Source organism: Acomys minous, assembly GCF_964271855.1.
Source record: "Acomys minous genome assembly, chromosome: 15".
Lineage (NCBI taxonomy): Eukaryota > Metazoa > Chordata > Mammalia > Rodentia > Muridae > Acomys > Acomys minous.
Window position 1 is genome coordinate 37,485,785 of NC_140497.1, and position 26,033 is coordinate 37,511,817.

The 26,033-nt window shown below is 38.9% G+C and overlaps 2 protein-coding genes across 12 annotated transcripts in view; one reads left to right on the forward strand and one right to left on the reverse strand.

Moving 5' to 3' along the window:
• The window catches only part of TENM3 (teneurin transmembrane protein 3), a 2,605,219-nt gene that overhangs the window by 914,377 nt on the left and 1,664,809 nt on the right, over positions 1 to 26,033 (reverse strand). The window lies entirely within an intron of this gene.
• Positions 721 to 26,033, forward strand: part of LOC311585367 (uncharacterized protein) — a 60,504-nt gene continuing 35,191 nt past the window's right edge. The window contains exons 1-4 of the mRNA XM_084760485.1: positions 721 to 836; positions 8,350 to 8,475; positions 10,205 to 10,327; positions 11,370 to 11,522. Of these exons, the coding sequence (XP_084616611.1) occupies positions 10,273 to 10,327; positions 11,370 to 11,522 (208 nt within the window). The 5' untranslated portion in view covers positions 721 to 836; positions 8,350 to 8,475; positions 10,205 to 10,272. The remainder of the gene's footprint in view (positions 837 to 8,349; positions 8,476 to 10,204; positions 10,328 to 11,369; positions 11,523 to 26,033) is intronic.

Below are 26,033 nucleotides of genomic sequence, written 5' to 3' on the forward strand. Positions count from 1 at the left end.
GTCACTAGGACTAATATTAAAGACTTATCCTTGTCTCTCAGGGTCCTAATTACAACGGTCAATTAGTGCTAGGAGATAAGGTGTGGAAGACTAATATAATGACAGTGTTGCCTTGTCCGCGTGGGCCTTCCTACACATTACCTGTTTGCCTTATTTAACGCTGCCCCACATTTTGTAAAGTAGCGAAGGAAGCATTGTTACTTTTGCTCCACAAGCCCCTTTCTGACTGATATTACCCAGGTAGAATAGAAGGAAATGGAATGGAACAATGGAATGTGGCTGCCTGCTTCCGGACTCCATGTTGTCTCCAACATACCCCAATTGCATTCTGGGAGAAAAGAGTGTCTAAGGTGGCTGAAATCTTCCCCTTCCTGCAGAGATGAGCTGTGGAATTTGTGGATCTTTATCTTCTTTTAGAGCAGTGATTCTTAACCCTGGGTGCACATTAAAACCATCTGGGGAGTTTTTAAAGGATACCTTAGCTAGGATTTCACCCCGAAGCAATTAAATCCAATTCTCTAGGGGCTGGCCTTGGCATCTGGATTTTTCAAAAGCTCCCTAGGTGATAGTAATGAGTAGCTAGGGTTAAGATTCACTGCTTTAGAGTAATAATCAACAAAACACTGATTACATTTTCCCATTTTTAAGTCACAATGGGAGCATAGTAATGAAAAAAATCCTAGTAGTGACTTTGGTGAGAGCCTCAGAAGACGAGCCCTGGCCTTGGTCCTTAGTAGGGATTCACATTTATCTGAAGACAAATGAGAGAGGATATGGAAATATTATATTTTCATCATCTGACTCTGTGGCAGTAGAGTTGGCACATCAGACATTCTGTGAGTTAAATAAATTATATTCTGATCCCTTCACACCTTTTAATTATGCTACCTTTATAATTTCACTACCAACGAACAGAAAATTAATATCTACCATGGATGGTACTGCCATCACTCAACCTTCACTTCTTTATTAGATAACTACTGGTTAGTTTTCTCCCCTTAATTTTTCTAAATAATTATGGATAACTTGGTTTGTTTCAAGGTTAATTTTGTAATTAGGTCTTGAATGCATACCGTGCTTTTAGAGAAGTGCTATGGAGGTAAAAGCTTCACAGGAAAAAGCATATATAACTGGGATGTTGCCACATTAAAAAAAATATCTCACACATTTGTGTTAGGTATTTATGGAGAAAATTCTCTTTCAATTATTTTTGTTCTTTACTTTACATAGAACTCTTTTACATAGTATAATTAGCAATTTCTGAAAAAGTCCTGGGGTCACAAACAGACATTTACTATGGATTATGCCTTATAAGAAATGTGATGACACTAGTAGCAAAAATTAAGCAAGAACGAAACAGAGAAGCTCAGGAAAAACTAATTTTAACCCTCAGTTTGGTCAGGTTATTTCCTAAAACAACAACAATTAACCTACATTTGATCCTGAATTTTCCACTTAGAATATCACTGTATTGTAAGGTATATATGTATTTTCTACATTTTTCTTAAAGAGAGAATGTTTACAAACTGACTCTTTTTACTTTTCTGAGAGGACATGTAATGGTAATTGTGTCTTCTGTAATTGAGAATATTTTGCTGTGAATAAAATATGGTATTTAATTCATTGAATTTTATAGTGAAGTTTACAAAATATCCAAGTAAGAAACCAGTAATGGCTTTATCAGCTCTTTCTCACACCTTACTTTTCTAAAACTCTCCATTTCAATTTCTATATGAATAAAATAGTAGAAGAAGCCTGTTTTAATTTTCCCATATTTCTGTGGAAGAAAACTATTCTGAACCATTTTCAAAGAAAAAGCTTTCCAGGAAAGGTAGGAATATTGCAGATCACGGCCCAGAGGTACTCATTGTAGTAAGGGCCCTGGAGTCAGTGCTGGGAATTAAATAAATAAATGTGACAGGTAGCCCATAACTTTACATAACTATCAATTAAATGGACTCTTTGTGACCACTTACTGAGTCTGTCCTCAAATGTCAGTTACTACCCAGTGGCCTTAATGCATTTGTAACCCAGTGGCCTGAAATAATTAATGTCCCTCTCTAGGCAATCTACTTTCCATGAGAGCTTAGCTGGGTCATTGAAGAGAATGGAGCACACTGAGTTAGAGGATCATTTTTCATTAATTTTGATTTCCCTCCTATTGTTGCAGGTGCTTTGGACAGGAAGGCTTAGCCTAATCAGCAACTCATGGTGGTATGAGTCAGTCATTCTTCATCTTCCTTCCTCATGACAAGTAAAAATGGAAAAACATGGCATATACACAAACACTCACACACACACACACACACACACACACACACACACACATGCAAAGATTAAAATGCCATGGGACAGAGATAGGAAAAGCAGCCCTGAACATTAGGAACTGGTGACAGGGATCTGTCAGCTGGCCATGGGTCCTTTCTGTGCTTTCCAGTGTCTTGACTAGGGCTTATTTTCTCCTGTTGAACACAGGAGATTTTATGATATATCAACAGCAGGCAAGGCCACTCTGTTAGCATGGCAGAAGACAAAAGCAAGGCCACTTTGTAATCAGGTTTAAACACAAAACGTGAACATTTTTCAAGCTCCAAAATTGACCAATCTCCACCCAAAGACTAACATAATTGACTGATGTCTTTACAAAATGTATGTGTATGTGTGTGTACATATATACCTACATACACACATATGCCCCCCATATACTTTTCTGGCACTACATTCAGGCAATTTAGATTGATATTTTATTCTCTCCTATGTCATATATTTTAAATGCTTTGCTGGAGAAGAGTCTTAGCGATGTGCCCAATGGGCTAATGTACTTTCAGCACAATTAGGAGCTGGTGTTATTAGAAAACTATGAAAAAGCCCGGTCTTTCCTGAGACCAAGCAACGCAGCGGGGGCTCTCCTTTCACATCTCTTTATATCTCTGCATCTTTTTTTGTAAGATGCAACAACACTCTTCAAAACGGTGTTTCTTCCCCCTGTACACAAAAGCCATCACTTCAAAAGCCTTTGATTAATTTGAGCACAATCAAGGGCATATGAGATAGCTGCCATTTAGCGAGCCAAAGCAATCCAATGCCAGCTGCAATAAACCTATCAAGCTGTCATCGAGTCATGCTGTGAAAGAGACGGCGGTGATTACAAGCAAAAGTTTCCTTCAGTGGCTTCATAATTTCAAAAATTTTTTGTTACGTTTCCAGACCTCCAATAGTTCTAGTAAGGATGTCTTGGTAGAAAACGTTTCCCTCAGGGGTTGCTAGCAACAACTTAGTGTATTGGTTTTTTTCCCCATCATTGATTCTGGTATAGAAGCTCATCAGGCAAGAAATATTGTGATTACAGTCGTCTATAAATTATTTAAAAGGGCTCAGCCAATCAAAACAGAGATCTAAGTGACTATTTTCCTCTTGATGCCTTTATAACTCCTACTCAAAAAGCAAATTTCTGATTGATAGGATAGTTTTGAAGTTACTTCAAAAAGGCCATTTTTTTTAATATGGGGAGGAGGGTGTCAATGTGAACGGCTCATGTACTTCAGTGGGAGCTCTCTTCTGATGACTTTTCAGAGGAGACAGAAGGACCAAAATAACAACAAACGGGGAGAAGGAAGCAGAGGGAGACAGAGATAGAAGGCAAGGCGGGTAGGTAATTAAGGTCTATCCTGGGAAAATCGATTCTTGCATCCAGTGTTTCCTATCTATCTGAGCTCTGGCTATAGAAAGTAGTCACAGGTGTAAAACGTTAGCCAAACAAGGCATCCGGTTGCCAGCTTTGCTCATGGCTTCCAATGGAAGTGCTTGGCACTCTGCAGAAAGCCAGGCTCATGCTCCATTTCATACTCTGAATATTACCTGCAAGCAACAAAATGCTCATCACTTCTCCCTCTGGTAAACCATCCCTCGCATTTCCAGGATGCTTTCTTTAAAGACGATATACTCACTGCCTTGTGATTTATATTTAATTGTATGCCAGACACTTTAATCAAATCTAAGAATGCTGGGATAGCTAACTTTCCATTGATCCTGGAGAAATATCTTTCCTTCAATTGTATAAAACTGGTACTGCTCCTTTATGCCTCTTCATGTGGAAAATGGAAAAACTAGGCCCTCCTCAGTCCTGACAAATGTAGCTTCCACAGTTGCCAAAAGCAGATGATTTACACTGAGCAAGTGCATTTAAAACATGAGCATTTTCACTTCATAGGACATTTATAGATACTTTTTAATGTAGTTCATAGTCAGCAAGGACAAGGACGTTTTAATCTTCTGGTTTATAGAATTAGTGGGAAAACTATGTGATTGACACACACACACACATGAACATAATTATGTTCCACGCACACACACATACATACTTTATTCTGAATAATAAGGAGATCAGCTAGGCAAGTTTGGTAGATAAAGCATTCATTTATTTTTTCTAAAGGGCCTATTTACCAACTATATTCAATTTTGAATTTTTAACATGAATATTATTAAAAATAATAATACTAATTTCTTCCCTTAAAGAAATCTTTTCTTTACAAACCTACCATGAAATATAACATTTACACCTTCTTTTTATAACTCACATGCCAAGTAAAGAGAGAGAGTTAAATTTCTGTCTTTAGGTTTGAGAACTTAAACATAGCAAAAGAAAGAAATGGGTATAAACTCATTATTAAAACATTTAGGTAGGCAAGTGACTTTTCTCTTTCCTTTATCTGCCTTGGGTTTTTATCTCACTGTGTAAGCAAGCGTCTACTATCAAGTAAATTTGGAGACGAGCCAGAAGTGGAGGAGGGTGTGGGAAAGATCCAAATCATCCAACTCTCGGGCTGGGTGGAACAGCCCCATAAAATTACATTTGCAACTATAAAAATTAAAGTTTGTTTTTTCTGGTCACCTGTTTGCTTACCAGATCAAAACCTTCCTATTATTTTGGCTCTGCTTGGGTAATGAGATGCATAAAACGTTTCTGGTGCCCTTGAAATATTATCAGGAATATCTGCCATGACCCCATTCTTTCAAAGACTCTCTTGGTAAGGGAGGTAGGAACACGTAATATGTGAGGGACTGGGAACAGAACCAGAGAGGTTGAGCCTATTAGAGTATCCTTTATGGAAACGCAAATACAAGGTGTGTAAGAGTTACTACCAGTGTTAATAGATGCTTGAACCAAATTATTTGAATAATTTAAATGGAGGAGGCTCTTATAGATGGGTCTCATTATAATCACCTCCTACTGAAGGTTTCTTTAAGTTATGGCTCTTTCAATACACATAACCATGGTAGCTATTTCAGGTCTTAGAGAAGCTGGTTAAATCTCTCTCACGCAGAAACCACTTACAGACAAATATGCTAGGGCTATATTTGCAAACAGGTGGACTGTGCTACAAATTCATTCATTCCCTCAATTTGTAAATATTTCTCAGTGTTCCCTAGATTTAAGTAAGCACTCTTGTAGGTATTGGGAAGTTTTAATGACAAATTAAGGCTGAGCTGAGCCTTCAGAGTCTACATACAGACTGAGATGTACAGAGAGAACTGTGAGAGAAAAGAAAGGAGATTCAAAAGAAAAAAGGATTTTTTTTTCTCCTAGAAAAATGGTTCTCAACCTTCCTAACACTGTGGTCCCTTTAATACAGTTCTTCATGTTGTGGTGACCCCTTAATCACAGAACTTTTTTATACTTTTATATTATTACGCATGTATAAGACAAACTACATACAGCAGGGAGAACCATGTGACAATCATGAGAATAATGAGTTCTATACATGTTACATTCATAGTGACTTGGCCATCTGCTTTCGACCCGTTTGAAGTAAGTGTCTTTCCTGTCTTGTTGGGTCTAAATTTCCGAATGAGATTCAATATTTATCCTATCTCAATTCTAATAGCATAATTTCTTTATCTTGATCTAAAATGGTCTTGTCCCCTTACCAACTAAACTTGATTGTAAAACTATACTATCTTGCCTTCAATGCCCCTCAGAGACTTGAGAAGGAATAAAACTTAAATTCCTGAATGAACCAGCAGTGTGGGTTGCAGCTTCCAAAATGTACAAATTGACTTAAGACAGTTTACTGCCTGACCAGTCACCCAATACACTTTATAACGTTGGAGCCTCATCTTCAGCTTTTTGGCCTAATATTTCTGCCAGACTTGTTTGCAGGGCAGGAGCTATTGAGGACTTGCTTACCCTGACTTGGCAGAGTGAGGCTGTTGACTCTGCCTGCAGAATTATTTTCATTGCTACTTTTTAATTCTGATTTTGCTACTGTTATAAATTGTAATCTGTTATGATGGATAACCTTAGGTGACCCCTGTGAAAAGACTATTCAACCCTCCCTGAAGGGGTCGTGACCCACGGGTTGAGAAACATTGTTCTAGCGCCATCTTGCAAGTTCTGGTAGAGCACAAACCTCCTTGGTTGGTTAAGTCTGGAGGAGTGTACCAGAGGAAAAGGAATCATTGTCAATGGGTTCATTGAGATGTAGTGAGGAACACAGTCAAGGCAGGAGAACAGAGGATGTGATCAGAGAACAGTGGGAGGCCCAGCCTGTCCACCACTGGGAGACTGCAAAGGAGAATTGTATAAAACGTATCTGAAGTCAGAGTAAGCAGCAGTGCTGTCCACAGCTGGACAGAGTCACCCACTTGCCATTCCTCTGGGACAATTCAACCTGAATAAGAAGCAGAGCCAACCAGCTCTGGGAAACTCAACCAAAGGAAGACAGTCCTGGGATGGCATATTCTATTTGTATTTAAAATATACACCGACATACACACTTCAAATTTTTACTTTTAAACTATACACTTACACATGGTTATGTTTTTGCAACTCAGATTGTGTCTAAGAAGTTTTAAGCAGCCTATAAGTTGGAATGATGAAGAAGGCAATGATATAAAACACATAAGGGAATATCTGATCTACAGAGCCTCATGTGCTGACACCAACATTCAAGGAAAACATCAGCGAACAATAAAAAGGCTCCAACATCCACTTTCTGTGTGTAGTACATGAGAAAGGGATATTGTTTCTTGGAACAACCCCCCAAGGTCCCCATTAGGACATGGAAACATTTATAGTGGTGTGCTTTCACTATGGGAGTGCATGCCCTCCCTGCAAATATTTAGCTTTCGTGAGCAATGGCACATGGGTAAAGAAAACGATTCTGCTGAAACTGGTGTTGATGGGGAGAGTGCAGTTTTGTCCTGAATTACGATCGCTGTGAAGTTCAACATACTTATTATCCCTAATCATTAAGACCAACCACATAATGACATTTTCAGTACTTAATCTATTGTCAGAGTATGTGCTAAATGAGAACAGCCCAAATTCTGAGGGAAAAAATGTTTCCTATTTTAAAAGGAAGAAAACGTCTTTTTAATTGTTTGATCCTCCTGCCAAAACAAGGCCAAATCATCCTTTAAGTAAGCCACTAGGATGATGCTGGAGACCATTTTACCTGTATGTCTGGAAGGCAACTGACATAGCCATCTCAGAGTTAGGACATATTTTGAGCCACCTTCTTATGGTACTGTACACCCAAGTCAGACAATATCCAAGCATCACAGCTCAGCAGCATGAAGGTTGACTTATGGATTTTCAACTTTATAATTGCGTAAAAAATAGTAGACCTTTCATATGCTGGGCTTTTGACCTTTTCTTTGACTGGCAGTAAGTAGTGACATACTCTCTTGAGACGCTGGCAGCAACCAAGACAAAAGCTTAATAGTATAGCCAGGAATTGAGATATGACATCTACAAAACTGACCCAGTTTATGTGGAAGAGAATGGATTCCATCTGAGGCATGCAATTGCTTATGTGCCATTAGGATAAAACCAGTGTGGTGGTTTGAATGAGAATAAATCCCGTGGGCTCATTTATTTGAATGGTTTGTCCCCATTGACGGAACTGTTTAGGAAGGATTAAGAGGTGTGGCTTTGTTAGAGGAAGTGTGACACTAGTGGGGGGTGGTTCAGCTCTGAAGCTCTCTCTGTCAAAGTCTCTTTTTCTCTCTATCTTTCTCCTCCCCCTTTTGCTTTCTTTGCCATGTGGTTGTTGTCTCAAGATATAAGCTCTTAACTATTGCTTCAGAACCATGCCTGTTATGTTGCCACCATGGTGGTAATGACTTACCTTCTGAAACTTTAAGCCTCCAGTAAACCCTTTCTTCTATAAGGTGCCTTGGTTATGGTGTTTCTTCACAGCACTGGAAAAGTAACTAAGCCTGGCAGCTAGGCATACAGTGGGTATGGTCAAGGTTTCTATGCTACTTCGACATATATTGTTCATTTAAGCTTTAGTTATCAGATGAACCTAATGAAGGTTAGACTTTATTATCTGTCTTCCTTAGGTGAAGAAGCTGAAGATCCAAGAAGCTAAATGAATGATCTGAGACCATAAAGACAGGATCAGATTCAGTTTGACTTGAAAACAGCTCAACAGTACTTTAGAAGAAAAGCAAGCCAATGAATGGTAGGTAGCTCATTTCATAATCTTGACAGTTGGTGTCAGCCTGGTCTGCAGAGGCTCTTCTTTAAGAAACAAACACAAAATTAAACAAAAATGCCAGGTGTGCTGAACGGTGAATAAGCAGGACAGTGCGGGTTGATTTCTCTTGGTCCTTATGTGACTTGCTACTTGAAGACTGTAGAAGGGGGGTGGGGGAGATATGGAACTTTGAGGTGAGAGAAGCCAGCTGTGTGAGGTCAGTAAATATTGCATATGCGTGCAAGGACATTAGAGAAAATTGGAACAGAAACACTAGCAGGCATCATCACTCTGAGGAAAACAAGAACGCACTGAAAACAAGTCATCGGAGGAATGATGATGGTGCAAATCAAGGGAACGACATGAATAAACAGGTTCTGATTGAGCCCTAAGTTTATAGGAACACATTTATGGAGACACGTTTTAATCTCTGCACACGGATGCTCTTTCACTCCAGTAGCTGTGTCAAGCATGCTGCTCTGAGGAAGAGCTTGCAAAAGACTGGTTCTCGCAGGTTTGTTTTTCACAGTTGTAATGTTTCTGAAGGCTTACTTGTGGCTCGGAGACACATATTCAAAAGCGTACAAATGAGACCAATTTGGTTCTTAACTTAGATTTTCTGAATCTGAGTTTCTGAACATTCTGACTCAGCAACCTCCATCTTCCGTGGAGCTCTTCATGGAGTTCTTAGGGAATGGAGGTTCTCTGTCCCACGTAACGGTAGGCAAGAATGCCCATGGTTAGAACAGTGCACTCAGAGGAAGGACAGCAGGTTACCAAGAAGAGACTTGATACCCTATGAGCATATACAGGGGGAGGTAATCCCCCTCAGGAACAGTCATAGGGGAGGGGAATAAGGGGAAAATGGGAGGGAGGGAAGAATGGGAGGATACAAGGCATGGGATAACCATTGAGATGTAACAAGAATAAATTAATAAAGGAGAAAAAAAAAAGGACAGTGCAAGCAAAGTGGTTCACAAAATAAAGAGGGCTGGACTTTTCTAATGTCCTCAGTAAAGAAGTTTCCTGCATTGCAGGGGGAGTTGGGTGGGATGGTGATGGGGTGGGGTGGGTCAACGATGTCATTTCATTTGTGTGTATTTCATTCCCTTCTTGGGAACCTTCAGGTGAGTGCCAGTGACAGCGTGTGGTGTACTTTAGCGTGTTTGTAACTCAGCCTCTGCTCTCCTTTTGCTTATTTTTTATTTCTAACCTTCACCAGACATTTCTGTCTTCCTTTGTCCTGTTTTCTTAAACATGATCTCGAAAGGATTTACCTTATGTGGCATATCTTCCCAACACTCAATTTTACTTTCTACTCTCTCTACTTTTCACTTGACTCACACCAGTTTGTAACTTTTACCAAATATTCTTTTTTTTTTTTTTTGTTCAACCTTTCTAAATTTGTTAAGACTTTAGTTTCATTTATTATTCATCCTTCCATTGTTTTCTCTTTCTTTTATTTTCTGCTTCTCTTCTCATTCTGGATGTTGCAGGGTCTTAATTGCTTAGTTTGAAAGTAGAGATACTTTTATTTATTTTTGTCCTTTGTATATTGTATATGAGTCTCATTTTACAAGCAATATCATAATTGTATTTGCATATAATTTATAATTAGGAAAATTATCTATAAAATATCTACTTAAAATATGGGGTTTTTTTTTGTTTCTAAATACTCCCTAATCTTCTTTTTGGTAAACTTCTTCTTGATTTGGGAGACCAGGAAGTATATTTCTGTGTATCATGAACATCCCCACACTGGTCATGGTGAACCAAGTTCTGCTCCATGCTTACGCACGCCTCTAATCCCAGCACTCAGGAGAAGAAGCAGGTGGATTACTGTGAGTTCAAGGCCAGTCTGGTCAACAAAAGCAAGTCCAAGATAGACAAAGCTAACACAGAGAAAAACCCGAAAATAGTGTTCTTTTATTTCCTTAGCTAGCTTTAGTCTCAGGCATTTTTTAAAAATTGTTTGCAGATACTGTGAAAGAATATGACCCTACGATTTCTTTTCAGTACATTTGTTATTGATACATAAGTAGGCTACTGAATTTTGTATGTTAGTTTTGTATCTTTCCACTTAAGATTGATATTTATTAGTAGTGTTTTTTAGTATCATCTTTAGAGTTTCATATGAATAAAATCATATTATCTTCAATCAGGAATATTTTGATTTCTATTTGCTCCCCTTTTATTTCCTTCTCTTATCTAATTGCTCTGGCTAGGACTTCAAACACCAAGTTGAACAAGAATGAGGAGAATGGACGGACACCCATGACTTGTTCCTGATTTAAATGGGAACAGTTGAGGTTTCCTACATTTATCACTATGCTGGCTCTGGTTTTGATGCATATAGCCTTTATTGAGTTAGGTGTGTTCCTTTGTCAAAACCTTGTCATGCTTTTTATAATGAATGGATGTTAGATTTTCTCAAAATTTTAGTTCTATTCACTGAAGAATTTAAGACAATAAAAAATTGAGGAAACATCAACATATGGAAAGGTGTTTTGTGCTCATAGACTGGCAGGATTAATATTGTGAAAATGGCCACCCTACCAAAAAAAAAAAAATCTACAGATTTGTTTTAAGCCTAACTGATATACCAGGACCACAAAGATTCTATACAGCAAAGGAAATGGCCATAGTGAAGAGGCATCTCATAGAATGGGAGAAATTCTGCTCTAGCCACACATCAGATTAGTGTATAAAGTATATAAAGAGCTTGAAAAACTGAGCACTAGGGAAACAAACAGCGTGGTTTAAAAACAAGTTTTGGACTAACACAAAGCTCTCTAAAGGAATGCAAGTATCCAGTAAACACTAAGAAGAAACCCCAATTGTTCTATATGATAAAACATATTTTACCATTCTATCTCACTCCAGGTAGACTGACCATAATCAGGAATGACCATGACAACAAAAAGGGACAGCCTTATGCATTGTTGGAGAAGTATAAATTAGTGCAGTCACTCTGGAAACTGTTCAAGAAGGTCTCTCCCCTGAAACTAGAAAGAGATCTCTCTACACCACTCCTGGGTAATGTACCTAAAGAATTTCATATCTTACTATATCCATATTGAGTGCTACTCTATTCACAATAACTAGGGAGAGTATTATCATAGATCTTCACCAACTGATGAATAAATAATAAAATATGATATATATATATTCACAAAATGAGACATTATTAATCTGTAAATTTGCAGGTATGTTGATGGAACTTTAAATGTATAGATAGTCAGGCCCCAAAGACAAAGATCACATGTTGTCTTTTGTAGGAGGGTCCCAGATTCAAATCTTTTGCTATGTGAGTTTAATGTGAAGTACATATGGCATCTAGGAAACTAAATTTTGGGCATTGTTGTAGGTTTAAGAGGAAACAGCTAATATGCACATAGACATCATGAAAGCCTTCAATTACCAGGAAACTGAGACAGAGGGGAGGACATCCTATTGGGACTCTAGATGAGACAAGCACGGGAGAATGGCAAAGTAGAAGGATCCAGAGGGTCCTAGAAACCTACAAGTAGAACATTATGATAGGCAGATTTGGGCCCAGGGATCCCGCTCAAACTAAGGCACCAGCCAAGGACAATACAGTCTGTAAACTTTAAACCCCTACCCAGATCTAGCCAATGGTCAGAACATTCTCCACAGTTGAGTGGAGAGTGGGATATGACTTCCTCACGTACTCTGGTGCCCTATATTTGACCATGTCCCCTGGAGGGGGAGACCTGGTGGCACTCAGAGGAAGGACAGCAGGTTACCAAGAAGAGACTTGATACCCTATGAGCATATACAGGGGGAGGAAGTCCCCCTTAGTCACAGTCATAGGGGAGGGGAATAAGGGGAAACTGGGAGGGAGGGAAGAATGGGAGGATACAAGGGATGGGATAAGCATTGATATGTAACAAGAACAAATTAATAAAATAATATATATCTTGGAAAAAAAAAAGAGGAAACAGCTAATACAGAAGTAGAAAGCGGAAATACTAGGGTCAGGAATAGGTAGCACAGAGATAAGAATGGGGAGATGAGAGGCCAGGGGAAGGCTTAACCAAAATGAAGTGTGCAGAAGGAAGCCAGTTGGGAATCTATGATCTTGCAATCCAAGCAAACAATACCTTAAAAAGAAGATAGTAAATCTTCTGTGAAATGAAAGCACAGAGGGAACATGGAGAGGTAAAGTGTCGGCTGGCGCAGGAGGTACAGGAAAGAGAACCAGGAGTGGCTTAATATTAAGACATCTTTGGGGTACTACTAGTTTACAAGCTGATCAAAATTTGTTCTTTATACAGTTTGATCAAAAGTGTTTCACATTAATGAACAATGCTGCTCCCAGAAGATATGGGTTTCTAAATGAAAATTTCATTGTCAGGCACGGGCGACCTCTCTACAATATATTAGTCAGACAGGTCCCAGAGGCACTCAAAACAATACAGGCTGTTATCTCTGCTCTTGGTTATCTGCTGTGATTGCTGTGATTGGATGATAAGACCTTTTTGATGAAGATAACATACACTTTGATTGCAGGGTATAGGAAATTCAGTCTTGAACTGACCAGGAAACCTTCCATGATGGATAGCTTTCATAGTGGTAGCAGGAACAATAAAGGAGATACTATATCAATGGTCTTATCCAGATGCTACCAATCTAGTAAGCAAGGTGTTCCCATTGGTGCAATAGGGGCAAGACTGTCTATGGGTATAATTACCATCTCTTTTCATCGGACTTGAGGCTTGTCATAGGAGGCAATTCATGCCTGGGACTGTAAACATGGTCACACAACGTGACTCGGGAACTATTAGGTCTGAAAGCAGAATCTATTTTGATGTAATTTTTCTAAAAAGCAATGATGTCAAATTATATTCTATTTACAGTTTGATCCATAAATTTGTAATGCTCTCAACCTTGGTCAGAAAAGCTTCTTTTTGCAGTGGATAGTGGTTGATGCAGAGATGCATTGCAGTTCAAAGTGCTGGGAGTAAGTGACTACGTGTGCCTATCCATAGATTAGAATTTATATTAATCCCCCAATTCCCATAGGCTCAGGAAACATCTTGAATAGGGAAGAGAAAAAAATGTAAGTGACAGAAGATGGTGAGGAGTGCTGCAAAATGCTGTCCTCTGTACAGGACATGGCTGTGGTGATGACTATCTTAGCTGTCAATGTGACTACATCTGGAACTGACTGAAATCCAAAAACAGAGGGACACACCTGTGAGAATTTTTTGGTTAGTTTGAAGTGGGAAGATGTACTTCTAATCTAGATCTTCGAGGATGGAAGACACACCTTTCATCTGGGTCTTTTAAATCCACCTCTAATCTGGACCACACCGTCTGCTGAAAACCTGTATAAGGATATGGAAAAGGACGTCTTGCTCTTTGCCTGATTGTTCTCACCTTGTTAGCAAGTCCAGTCTTTCACTGGCGTCAAAGCCTACTAATTCAAGATTGCAGTGCATACTGAGGTCTAGCTGAGACAGCTAGCCTTGTGGAGTGAGCAACTAGATTCTTAGACTTCCCATTCACAGACAGCCATTGTTGAATTAGCTGGGCCACAGTCTATAAGTCATTCTAATCTCTCTCTCTCTCTCTCTCTCTCTCTCTCTCCCTCTCTCTCTCTCTCCCTCTCTCTCTCTCTCTCTCTCTCTCTCTCTCTCTCTCTCTCTCTCTCTCTCTCACACACACACACACACACTCATTCTATATAGTCTGTGACTCTAGAGAACCCTGACTAGTGCAGCTGTTACTGATGTGAACTCACTGTAGTTCTGCTTGCCTGCACAAGACCTGCATAAGAACAAGCCAGCATGGGAAGAAGAGTGGCTTCTGAGGTCCTACCCTAGATGAGGACCCACTGGAAGTTGCTGGCTACTAGGTGAGGAAGAGCTGCTTTTTTTTTTTTTTTTTTAGGAGTATGAACTTGGGAAAGTTGCCTATACCCCACTGGATGACAAGATACAACTCATGCACATATGGACAACATTAATTGTACTCAGTAGGTTAAAAGAACATAAAAAACAACAACAACAAAAAACACAAAAACAAAAACAGGCAAACAAACAAACAAACAAACAAACAAAAAACCCTGTACAACCACTCTAGAAATCAATCTGGTGCTTTCTCAGGAAACTGGGAATAGTGCTACCTTAAGATCCAGCCATACCACTCCTGGGATTATACCCAAAAGATGCTCCACCATACAACAAGGACATCTGCCCAACTATATTCAAGCAGCTTTATTTATAATACTCAGAATTTGGAAACAACCTAGATGTCCTCAACCAAAGAATTGATAAAGAAACTGTGGTTAATTTACACAATGCAATACTACTCAACTATTAAAAACAAGGAAATCTTGAAAATTGCAGGCAAATGGATATAATGAGAAAAGATCATCCTGAATGAGGTAACCCAGACCTAGAAATACATGCATGGTTTATACTAGTTTGTAAGTGGATATTAGCCTTACATAGATGTCTTCTGAGAATCTCTGCCCAGCAAAGGATTGTGACAGATGCTGGAACTCATTGCTGACTCTGGTGGGGCTCAGAATGGTAAGGAAGAATGGGGGCATATAGAAGGACCCAGAAGGTTCAGGAGCCCCACAAGGAGACCATAAGTGCCAGTGGATCTGGACGCAGGGGCAGCTGCAAAATTATTGCACCAAACAAGGACAATGCATGCAATAAACCTAGACCCCCGTTCAGATCTAGCCAATGCACAGCTCATTCTCCACGCTTGTGGGGAGAGCAAGGACTGCCTCTGACACGAACTTTGGTGCCCCGATTTGATCTCTTTCCCTTGGTGGGGAGGCCTTGTGGGCACACAGAAGAAGGAGAAGCAGGCTATCCAGATGAGACTAGATAGGCTGTGGTCATATGGTGGGGAAGGAGGTCCTCTTCTGTCACAGACCTAGAGGACGGGAATAGGGCAAAAAAGAGGGAGGGAGAGTGGGCCCGAGAAGATACAAGTCAAGGGATAACAATTGGAATGTAATCTGAATAAATTATGATAAATTTTAAAAAACTAAAAAAGTATAAAGGGAGTACATAAAGTTTGGAGGGAAATGTGCTTGGGAGAGTTGGAAATAGGGAGTTAGACATGATCAAGACACATTGTATACATGTATGAAATTTTCAGAGAATAAATATATATTAAAATAAAAAAGAGGTGATTTAAGAAAATGGAACATAGAAAATAATTGGGGGGAAAAGAGATGATTTTTGTCCACGTTCAAGGAATTGTTCTTAGTACAAGTGAGGAAGGCCTACAGTCATGAAAGCACTGTGGCAGGGGCTGTAGGCTCCGTTCTCTGCCAGAGTTCCAAGCCTGGCCACAGCCATGTTTCCAGAGCCATTGAGATTTAGAGTGGAGCAAATGTTAGTGCTAGTTGCTATCTTCGGAACTGCCTCTGTGCTAAGTTCTTCAAGATGTACACAAAAGAGGGCTTCAAAAAGACCCATTCTTTGGGCCTACGTCTGCAGTGTAACTAACCTTATAGATATCCATCTGTGACTATGTAAGTGCTCAGGTAGCTGACAAAATCCCAAGGTCTGAGTTAAAGTTCTGCTAAAATTAAAAGACTGAGTAGGAAACCAAGTAATATTTGTTTCACGTTACCTTTCTTATCTTTAGAACCTGAGATTATATACCAGGTATATTAAGTTTCCTATGATACATTTAATTATCCTAACTCTCAGGTCTTATCTGTGTCCTTTTGGTTAAGGCTTTCCAGTCAACAGTAAGGTGACTCACAAAGCTAAAGCAAAACCAAAATACTCTAGCCAAATATTTTTTTAAAAAGAAAGAAAGAGGAAAATCAATCAAAAGCAAGTGTTTTCCTTATGCATTAAATATTCATGTTTGTGTGCTCCATCTGGTTTCTTGGTTTTGCAAAACCATTGTATGGATAGTCTGAACTATAAAGCCAGGGGTTTCAACAATCCTGTTAATATAGAACACACTTTCTTGATTTAAAATGTCCTTTCAAAACTCTTCAAACTTTAGGGGGAAGAGTTTTCACAGTTTTAGAAACAGTATATCTAGAAAGATAAAGCTTTAATTATCACTTCTGTGGTGGCTTAATTGACAAGAGCTACATGGTACCTTTCTAATGCTCTCCAGAACAGGTAGATATAACAAGAGTAGCTGAGAGACTGTGCAATGTGCTCACAGGATGTATAAGTAACAATGGTTAGAAAGTAAGGTATTCAACACTTAGGATAGAAAAATAGCCTTTCAAGTGATTATTTCAATTTTCAAGGTTGTTATCTCTAAAATACCCTGTGGTACATATTCATATCGTTATAGGAAGGACATTTGGTTTGGCAGACATATCCCTTGAGTTGAAATAATTCAGTCTTCTCCAAATTCCTAGCGGCTTGCTGCATGTCCCATATGGCACTTCTGCCAGGCTCCCAAAAACCAACTCATCCAAATTTGGACACATTTTCCTCCATCCCCTCTTTTCTCATAACTCATCTTGCCTCTAGCAGTCTCTCTACATATTGTTGTTTCTATTTGGTCAACCAAGCTGTAAAATCTGGCTGTCTCCCTACAACCATTTGAGACCCTTTGCTCATTCCTGGGCAGCCTCGGCTCCTGATCTTGTATAATATTTGGGGTAAATTTTACTGATCAGGAGCATAAGTAATCTGAACTCCAAAATACCCCGGTGTCTGAATCTTTCTGAGCATTCAGATTTCACAGCATGTTGGCTTTTCCGATTAAGGACAGTCAACATATACTATCCTTTCAGCTCCAGACTCCCTCAAGCAAAATTTGCATGGGAAAGTGAATGCTGCTACTCCAAGGCCCGCTTAAATTGTCACCGTCTCTGAGTGACAATTAGAGATTATGGTTAGAATCATGATTCTGTTCTCTGTGACCTCAGAAGTCCTTGATTTTACATCTGATCCTTCCCATTCATAACTTATTAGTTTATAGGTATGATTCTTTTTACCATGCAATGGCTAGAGGTTGGGTAGCAAAACACTTTTGTTCTTAACTGCCAAAGTGTGGTGGCAGATGTAAATAGTAATCTATGAAAGCATTTGTTGATTGGTAACGTATTACTATACAAACAGACACTGACTCCCTTGAAATACAGAAGCTATGAAGGAGAAGCCTAATAATCTTGACTTTTTAAAGCAAGAGGAAAATGTGTCAGGTTCAGTCATTTGTCCCTAGGCGCCAGATGCTGCACATACTAGGCTGGTGTTAGAAGATAGGAGGTATTGTTAGTCCTACCTCACAATTTCAGATACTGTGAATCAGAAGTTAAGAGGAGAGGCTGTGGAAAGGATGCATCTTATGAGAGAAGAACACATCAACCAAAAAGAAGAAGAAAGAAAAAAAAGAAGAGGGAAAAAATTGCCTAAAGTCAAATAACTAGTAAGTAGGTGCCGCGCAATGTGGATTACTCCAGGTGGTCTCTGCTCCAACCTCCCCAACAAAGGACAAAATTAAGGAGGAAACAGCAGCTATGCCGTGGGATTGTTTGAGGCTGAGTATCAGCGTACAGTGGGAGTGTTGCAGAGATTGGAAACACACAATGGCCTTGTAAAGAAGGGTGCTGAATGCAAAGTAGTCAACTGTTTCATCACTTGAGATAGACCATGAGCCGATGGGAATCTCACGGCGGCGGGGGGGTGGGGGGGTGGTGAACAATAAGAGGTCTAAAATTTGAAAGCCAGTCAGGAGCGTAGTGAGTGAGCATTCTCTGCCACTCTTCAGCACACTTCTTTCTACATCTTGTTAATGGCTTCTTGTAGATGTGAAACAGTTTGGTCAACTTTTGCTATTGTTTACTGTGATTTGTGGGGTCTTATATTTAAGTCTTCCACACAGTAATATCCCTAATCACTTCCCTTGAACTGTCTTTTAACAATTTTGTGATTTACACTTAGGTCTTTGCTTCATCTTGAGTTTAATTTTGAATGTGGTTGAAGGATAGTGGACTGGCTTTTTTCTTTCTTTCTTTCTTTCTTTCTTTCTTTCTTTCTTTCTTCCTTCCTTCCTTTCTTTCTTTCTTTCTTTCTTTCCTCCTTCCTTCCTTCCTTCCTTCTACATATGGTTGCTAACTTTCCTCATTGCCGTGTATCAAAGAGTCTTTCCTTTCTCAAAAATCTCAAAATCTGCTGGGATTTTGGAATGAAATACACTTTTAAATTACATGTTCTCTATTGCATCTCATTGGCTGATTTGCCCATTTTACACCAGAACCACGCTGCTATATCTATTGTTTTGTACAGTATTTTAAATTAGGTATTGTAATACTGCTAATTTGGTCTTTTTCATCAATATTACTTTGGCTCACAAAAATTTTAGACTTTTTCCTGTGAGGAATGCCAGTAATATTTTGCTAGGGATTGCTTTAAATCTGTAGATCACATTGCCTGAAAATAAGTAAATCAATCAATCAATCAATAAATAAAAATCAATGGTATAAAAATTTTAGTTTTCCCAATACATACCACAGATTCTACATGCAAGTTTTTTCTGCATGTTCTTCATTTCTATTCATCATTATTTTAACATTCCTATTATGGTAATCACTGGCTTCCTTGATCACATTTTATGTCTATTATGAATGGGGTTGCTACATTCATTTCTTTTGCAGGGCTTTATTACTATGTTGTAACCTACTTAACCTGCTTAAACTCTATAGCCCTTCTGTTGAGAACTACTTTAGTTCCTAGCATGGCTGTAGCTCCTCTGTTAATACCGGCTCTCAGCATATCAGAAACCATTTTTACTCCAAGTCTCCATTTTGATTATAAGGTGAAATTAAGCTCAAGTTCTCAGGCCTTATGTGCCTGAACACAGGAAGGTTCAATGCCTGCTGCATAAAATACAACAATAGATGATAAATGCATGTTCTACTTGTTTTAAAGATAAATGATGTTCTATTAGAGTTAAGGCCACAATATCCTGCTATGATCCTTATTCTCAGAGATCTGGAAAGCCCCGAAGAGCTCTCCTACCCTACATCCCAGCCAATCAGCTTAAAATGCTTTGTCTAGCCACCTGGATACATTGTGCTCAGAACAAATCAAATCTTCTTGTGATTAACTGGTCAAAATGATGTAATGCTGCCCTCCTCCTTGCTTCCCACCTAGTTATGTTTTCTTCTTTTTCTTTTCTTTTCCTATTATTTTTTTTTTACATGTACACTTATATTATTACACATATATACAATAGAAACCACAAAATATGCAAAAAAACCACAAAACAATCAGGAATTATATAAATGTTACATTCATAGTGTTTTGACTATTTGTATTTGGCAACCTTGAAGAAAGCATCTTTTCTAGCTTGGTGAGTGTGAAATTCTGAACATAAATCAATATCTATCATATCTCATCTCTTCAAATTAAAACATCTATCTAGATCAAAAAAAAATCTTAACCTTTAAACAAGTAAGTTAATTGTAAAACTAAACTATCTGGTCTTCAACCTCATCAGAAACTTGAGAAGGAATAAAATTAATTACCTGATTTTTCTTATAAAATGCCTACCTTAGAAAAAGATCAACTTGTTAGCCTCCCGCCTCTGCCTCCTTCAGCAAATTCTACCAACTTGGCCTCCACAACTGTCCCTGCACAAAACGGAAGCACCAACCAAGGACAATGCATGCAAAGAACCTAGATCCCCTGTTCAGATATAGTCAGTGGACAGCTTCATGGTGTGTGTGTGTGTGTGTGTGTGTGTGTGTGTGTGTGTGTGTGTGTTTGGCAGGGACTGCCTCTGACACGAACTCTGATGAGGCCAGGTGGGCACACAGAGAAAGGGGATACAGGCTATCAGGATGAGTCCTGAAATGCTATGGTCAGCCGGTGGGGACTGAGGCACCTCACCCTCTGTTAGTGGTCTATGGAGAGGGAAGGAAGATGAGAAAGGGAAGATACAAGCAAGTGGATAACAATCAGGGGTTGTAATGGGAATAAATTATAATAAAAAAGTAAAACAACAACAAAAAAGAGACCAACATCAAGGTCTGATTCCTGAGTTCTAACCATGGCCCCGACTGGTCAGTTCTTGTTACCAATGTCACAGTCTGAATTCACAGGCAGTGATCCTGACAGGCCAGTACTTGCTCAGCATTCAAATAAACTCCCATCAATCTGAGTCTGGTGTTCAAGTGGTCAGTAGGCGGCTACTCCTGAACCCTAACCACTGATGTACAGAAATGCTGTGGGTTTTTCTGATGTTATGTCTTGCAACTGCGTTAAATTAATTTATCAGTTTGACAGCTTTTGGGTGGAATCTCCAGAATTCTAACATAAAGGCATGTCATCTGTTAACATGTACACTGACATGTTTGGAGGTCTCCTCTTTTTTTACTTGTCATACTCTTCCTGCCAAGTCTCGCAACACTACATTGAGTAGAGTTTTAAAAGTAACCACAGTGTCATAGATGTGTGTTTCTCTACACAAACTCATGATCACCTGAGCACCAGCCTGCCCCCCCACTTTCTTTTTTTTTAATTAATTTATTCTTGTTACATCTCAATGGTTATCCCATCCCTTGTATCCTCCCATTCTTCCCTCCCTCCCATTTTCCCCTTACTCCCCTCCCCTATGACTGTTCCTGAAGGGGATTTCCTCCCCCTTTATATGCTCATAGGGTATCAAGTCTCTTCTTGGTAGTCTGCTATCCTTCCTCTGAGTGCCACCAGGTCTCCCCCTCCAGGGGGCATGGTCAAATATGAGGCACCAGAGTATGTGTGAAAGTCATACCCCAAACAAATGGGTTGCATACATAAGGCTCTTGCTGTTCACAGTCAGTGAAGCACTTGAAAAGAAACATGGCATGTGAGGGCATATAGAACCACCTTCACTAGGCCAGTCACTCTGATGGTCACATTATTTGTTCACTTCCCTTTCTAACACTTTCCCCTGAGCAATATTATTACAACTATATCAGAAAAAAAAATAGTGGCCACATTTGTCTTGATCCACTCAGAACACTATAGGCTGTGGATTTTTCATCTAGTCCTTATTTTGTCCTGGTGCATTACTTTTCTACAAAATCTTTCAGGAATGTTTACTATTAGGAAGGGATGTTGAGTTCTGTCAAATGGTCCACGGCTTCTATTAACATGATTGCACGGCTTTTTAAATCCGTCATTCTGCTGAAATGATGTGTTCTGTTTACCAGCATTGATATACTGAATTACTTTGGTACTCCTGGGATAGATCGCTCTTGATTAAGGTATATATTCTTCATACTTCAATATAGGCTTTGGCTTTCTAATATTTCTCTTGAAAGTGCTTGTATCAATTGCCATTAAATATAATTGTTTTCTTGCTGTGTGCTTCTTTGGTATTGGTGTGATGCTGGACTTAGAATGACATAGGGAGGAATCTTTCCATGTAAACTTTTGCGTAGTTTGAGAGGAGATTGCATTACCTATTCTTTAAAAGGTTGATAAAATTTAGCAACGAACCATCTAGTGTTGGGCTTTTCCTTGTTAGGGGACACTGATGTGTTCATCAGCATCGGTAGCTGGAAGTGTTCACAAGTGTGTTCATTCTTCTAGGCTTTCCTATTTGTTGGTGTAGAGTTGTTTACAACCCTCACTAAGGATCTTCAGTATTTCTGTAGTTTCAACTGTGGTGTCTCCTTTTCTACTGTGACATTATTTATATAGTCACTCTTTTGCCTTTAGTAACGTATATAACACTTTTTCAATTTTGGGGAACATTTCAAAAAGCCAGCTTTCATGTCACTGATATATTATATTTTAAAGTTACATCAATTTATTTGATCACTGTGTGTGTGTGTGTGTGTGTGTGTGTGTGTGTGTGTGTTTGTGTTTGTGAACATACACACATTTAGAAGTCTGAGAATAGCTTGCAGGGGGAATTTCTCTCCTTTCACCAGGTGGGTTCCTGAGGTAAAACTCAGACCACCAAGCTTTGCAGCAAGAGTCTTATCCTACTGAATTATTTCATTGGGTCTTGAATTAGACATTTTAAGAAATATGTTTTTATTTTTTGAAGTTAAAATGCAATTAAATCATTTCCCTTCTCTTTCTTCCTGCCACCTCCTATGTATAACCCTCCTCCTTGTTCTATGTCAAATTTGTGATCCTTTTTGATTTGGTGTGTGTGTGTGTGTGTGTGTGTGTGTGTGTGTGTGTTATACACATCTGTTCAGTTCCTTCTCCTTTTTAGGTTATTTGAAAAATTTTATTTTTCATAAAGAAACTTATGGCATTACTATTAATCTCCCTCAGGACTGGCTTTTGCTAGATTGCATAGCTTTCGGTACATTGAGTTTGTGTTTTCATTTCTTTCAAGGAAAATATTCATTTCCTTTTCAATTTCCCCATTGACCTATTGGTTATTTAAGAGAATGTTGACTAATCTCCACCTGTCTCCCCAGTTGCTGAAGTTCTTGCTGCTGATTTATAATTTCCGTGTTTTTTTTTTCCCATTGTGGCCAGAAAAAATAATGTGTGCTATGAATACAGTTGTGTTTAGTTTGCTGAGATGTATTTGTTCGGTTCATTTTGTGTCATATTATACGTTTTATCAGGGACTGATGGGAAGGAAGCATTCACTATAGTGCTGAGTGAGATATCTTCTAAATGCCAATTAGGTCCAATTGACTTGCAGGATAGTTTGCTCTGAGGCTCCTTGTTGATGCTTTTGTTGGGAAGATCTGTCTATGTCTGAAAGGTGGTGCTGATACTGTCCACTGTAGTTATATTAGATTCTATGCCTTCTTTTAGATCCAGGGCTTACATTATAAAATTGATCGTTCCTATATGAATACCTATATATGTCAGCATTATTATTATCCCTTCTTTCATTGATGATGATGATGATGATGATGATGATGATTATTATTATTATTATTATTACTACATATTAACCTTTTTCTGAATTTTTTATAGTTTTGGTTTTAAGGTATTTTTGCCTAATTTTTTTTTGTTGTTTTTTTGTTTTTTTGTTTTTACCAGAGTGTAGTTCTTGTACATAGTATGGGTTGGGGGTCTAATTTATCATCCTTTACACATTTGTATGTTTTAAAATTTTGAGTTTTTAATCTATTTACATTTAAGATTATTATTGATAAGTGAATGTATACTTCTGTTATTTTGTGCAGTTAGTCAAACATCAAAAGTGCTCAATTGCTCCCAAGGTCCACAGGACAATTGATAAGGTCTTCTATTTTGTTCCTGTAAGCTCCAGTAGGGTGTTTCCTATCGTTTTTGATGAGTGGGCAGAACTGCTGATGGTTTTCCCTGAGACTCATTCGAATCACACTCCATGTGTCACTCGGGTGCTCTTTAGGGATATGGAAGGGTGGGAGAGACCATAACTGTTAGGGCCGATGAAGAATTGCTTCATAGGACCTGAGTGAATCTGGTTTTAGTATGGTTCCATGTAGTGAGACCCTGGATGGAGGAGGGTACGGCATGGCCGAGTGCTTTCTCCAGGGCTGGGCAACCACATCTGCCAGCATCAAATTCAACCCAACAGAGAATAAAGCTCATAGTTCTCCAAAACTAAATGTTTCAGTTGCCTGTGGCATTTGCAACGCTAACAGCAACCGTGACTAAAACTGGTTAAATGAGTTGAGACATTCAGCAAAAGAAGAGAGACAAAAGGCTAGCAACTCTAACGCAACACTCCGAACGTTATTAATTATCAAGGAAATGCAAATAAAAACCACAGTGACATGCTTTCTCACCTCAATCAGAACTATTGAGAATGCATAGGAAGAAATTGAAACCAACATGTTAAAGACATATCTACAGTCCCATCACTATTTCGACTCTATTTTTAGTACTAAAGACATGAAATCAGTCTGACTGCCCATCACTTGATGAGCAAACAAAGAAAATGTGGTTTATATATAAAAACAGATTATTGTTCAACCATTCCTCCTACACCAACATGGATAGATCTAGAGGACCTTATGCTATAAGACATCTACTGAATTTCTAACTCACGGGTGAAAGCTTAACAAGTTGATCTCATGCCTGGGGCGATGGCACAGTAAGTGGATTACCTGCCACACAAGTATAAGGACTTGAGTTATTTTCAGCCGAGTGTGGCAGAGATACCCATGTTCAGGAGGTGGAGAGAGTAGATGTTCTAGGGCTTATTGGGTCTGACTTTGCAAGCTCCAGTTTCAGTGAGAGATCTGATCTTAGAGAGAAAGTAGAGAAATCACTGAGGAAGGTAGCCGGTGTCATCCTCAGGACCCTACATGAACACAGGTACGCATGCACCTCCCCATACAGGTGCCTGTACATACACTCAGGAAAACACAAAGTTGAACTTTAAAAAGTAGTAACTAACGGTTACCAGATGGTACAGCAGTACAAATGGAGAGAAAACCATTACTTGGCATAGAGGCTACTGCTGGATTGGGAAGGATAGCTTTTAGCATCCTATATCTCAGTAGGAAAACCAGGCCAGGAAACAATTAATAGACTGTTTCAAAATAAGTACACGTAGGGGATTTGAATGTTCCCAACACAAAGGAATCGTGTCTGTCTGAGATTGTAGATATAATAGTTGCACTTACACCATCAGATAGTTTATATGTATGGAGGTTTCACACCATACCCCATATATATCCTACATTGCCTGAAAATACAAATATGTAAAAAAAAAAATACCTGGTAAACTAAACAGCTAATTAGTGAAATTATCACTTTGACTTTAGAATACAGAACTTCTCTAGCATACTAATGGCCATTGGGATTACATGTTAATCCTGTTAACATAGATTATTTTCCTTTTTCTTTCTTCTTTCCTGAGAAAGGAGATGTTGTCCCCGTAGGTAGTTTCTTCTTGTCTTTGTGTATTACTCTTCTATTTGTGCCATGACTACACCACCAATGATGCAGTAATTCAAGGAAACAGTTATATTCAGAAGGCTCAGGAGGTCAGATGTCCAAAATGAATTTTAAGGAACCAAAATGTGAGTGTTAGTAAGCCTAGTTTCTTCTGGAGGCTCCAGGCGGGTAAAGTCTGTTTCTTTTGCCTTTTTCCTTCTGGAAACTTCCTGTTTCCCACAGAACAGGGCCACAGTAGCACCTCCAATTGCAGCCATGTAGTCTTTGGGTATTGTTCACATTCCCTCTTCTCTCTCCTAAGGACCCTGGTGGTTACACTGGGCTCATTGGGATAGTCAAAAATGATCTTCCAGTTTTGGGGTCATTAACTTAGTCATATTTACACAGTCCTTTGTCACAGGAGGCCACAGATTCTTGAGGTTAGGAACTGCAGACATCCTGATAACCTGAGCGTGTTGGTAAAAGCAAATTTCTCTTTGGTGTCGTAGTACAAGTGGGCCCCTGATCAGTTATGAGGTTGAATCAGAGAGTTCCAGTCATTGTAAGCACAAATAGACACTTATTTAAGCTGATATTTGAACCCAGTGTAACTGTGGAAGGTATCCATTTGTATTTATTGATTTAAAAATTTACTTAACGTTACTCAAAGCATAGAAGTAGTAAAAAAAATCCCCATAGATGTTGTAATTTTATTGGAAATGTAATTTGTGTCATTTAA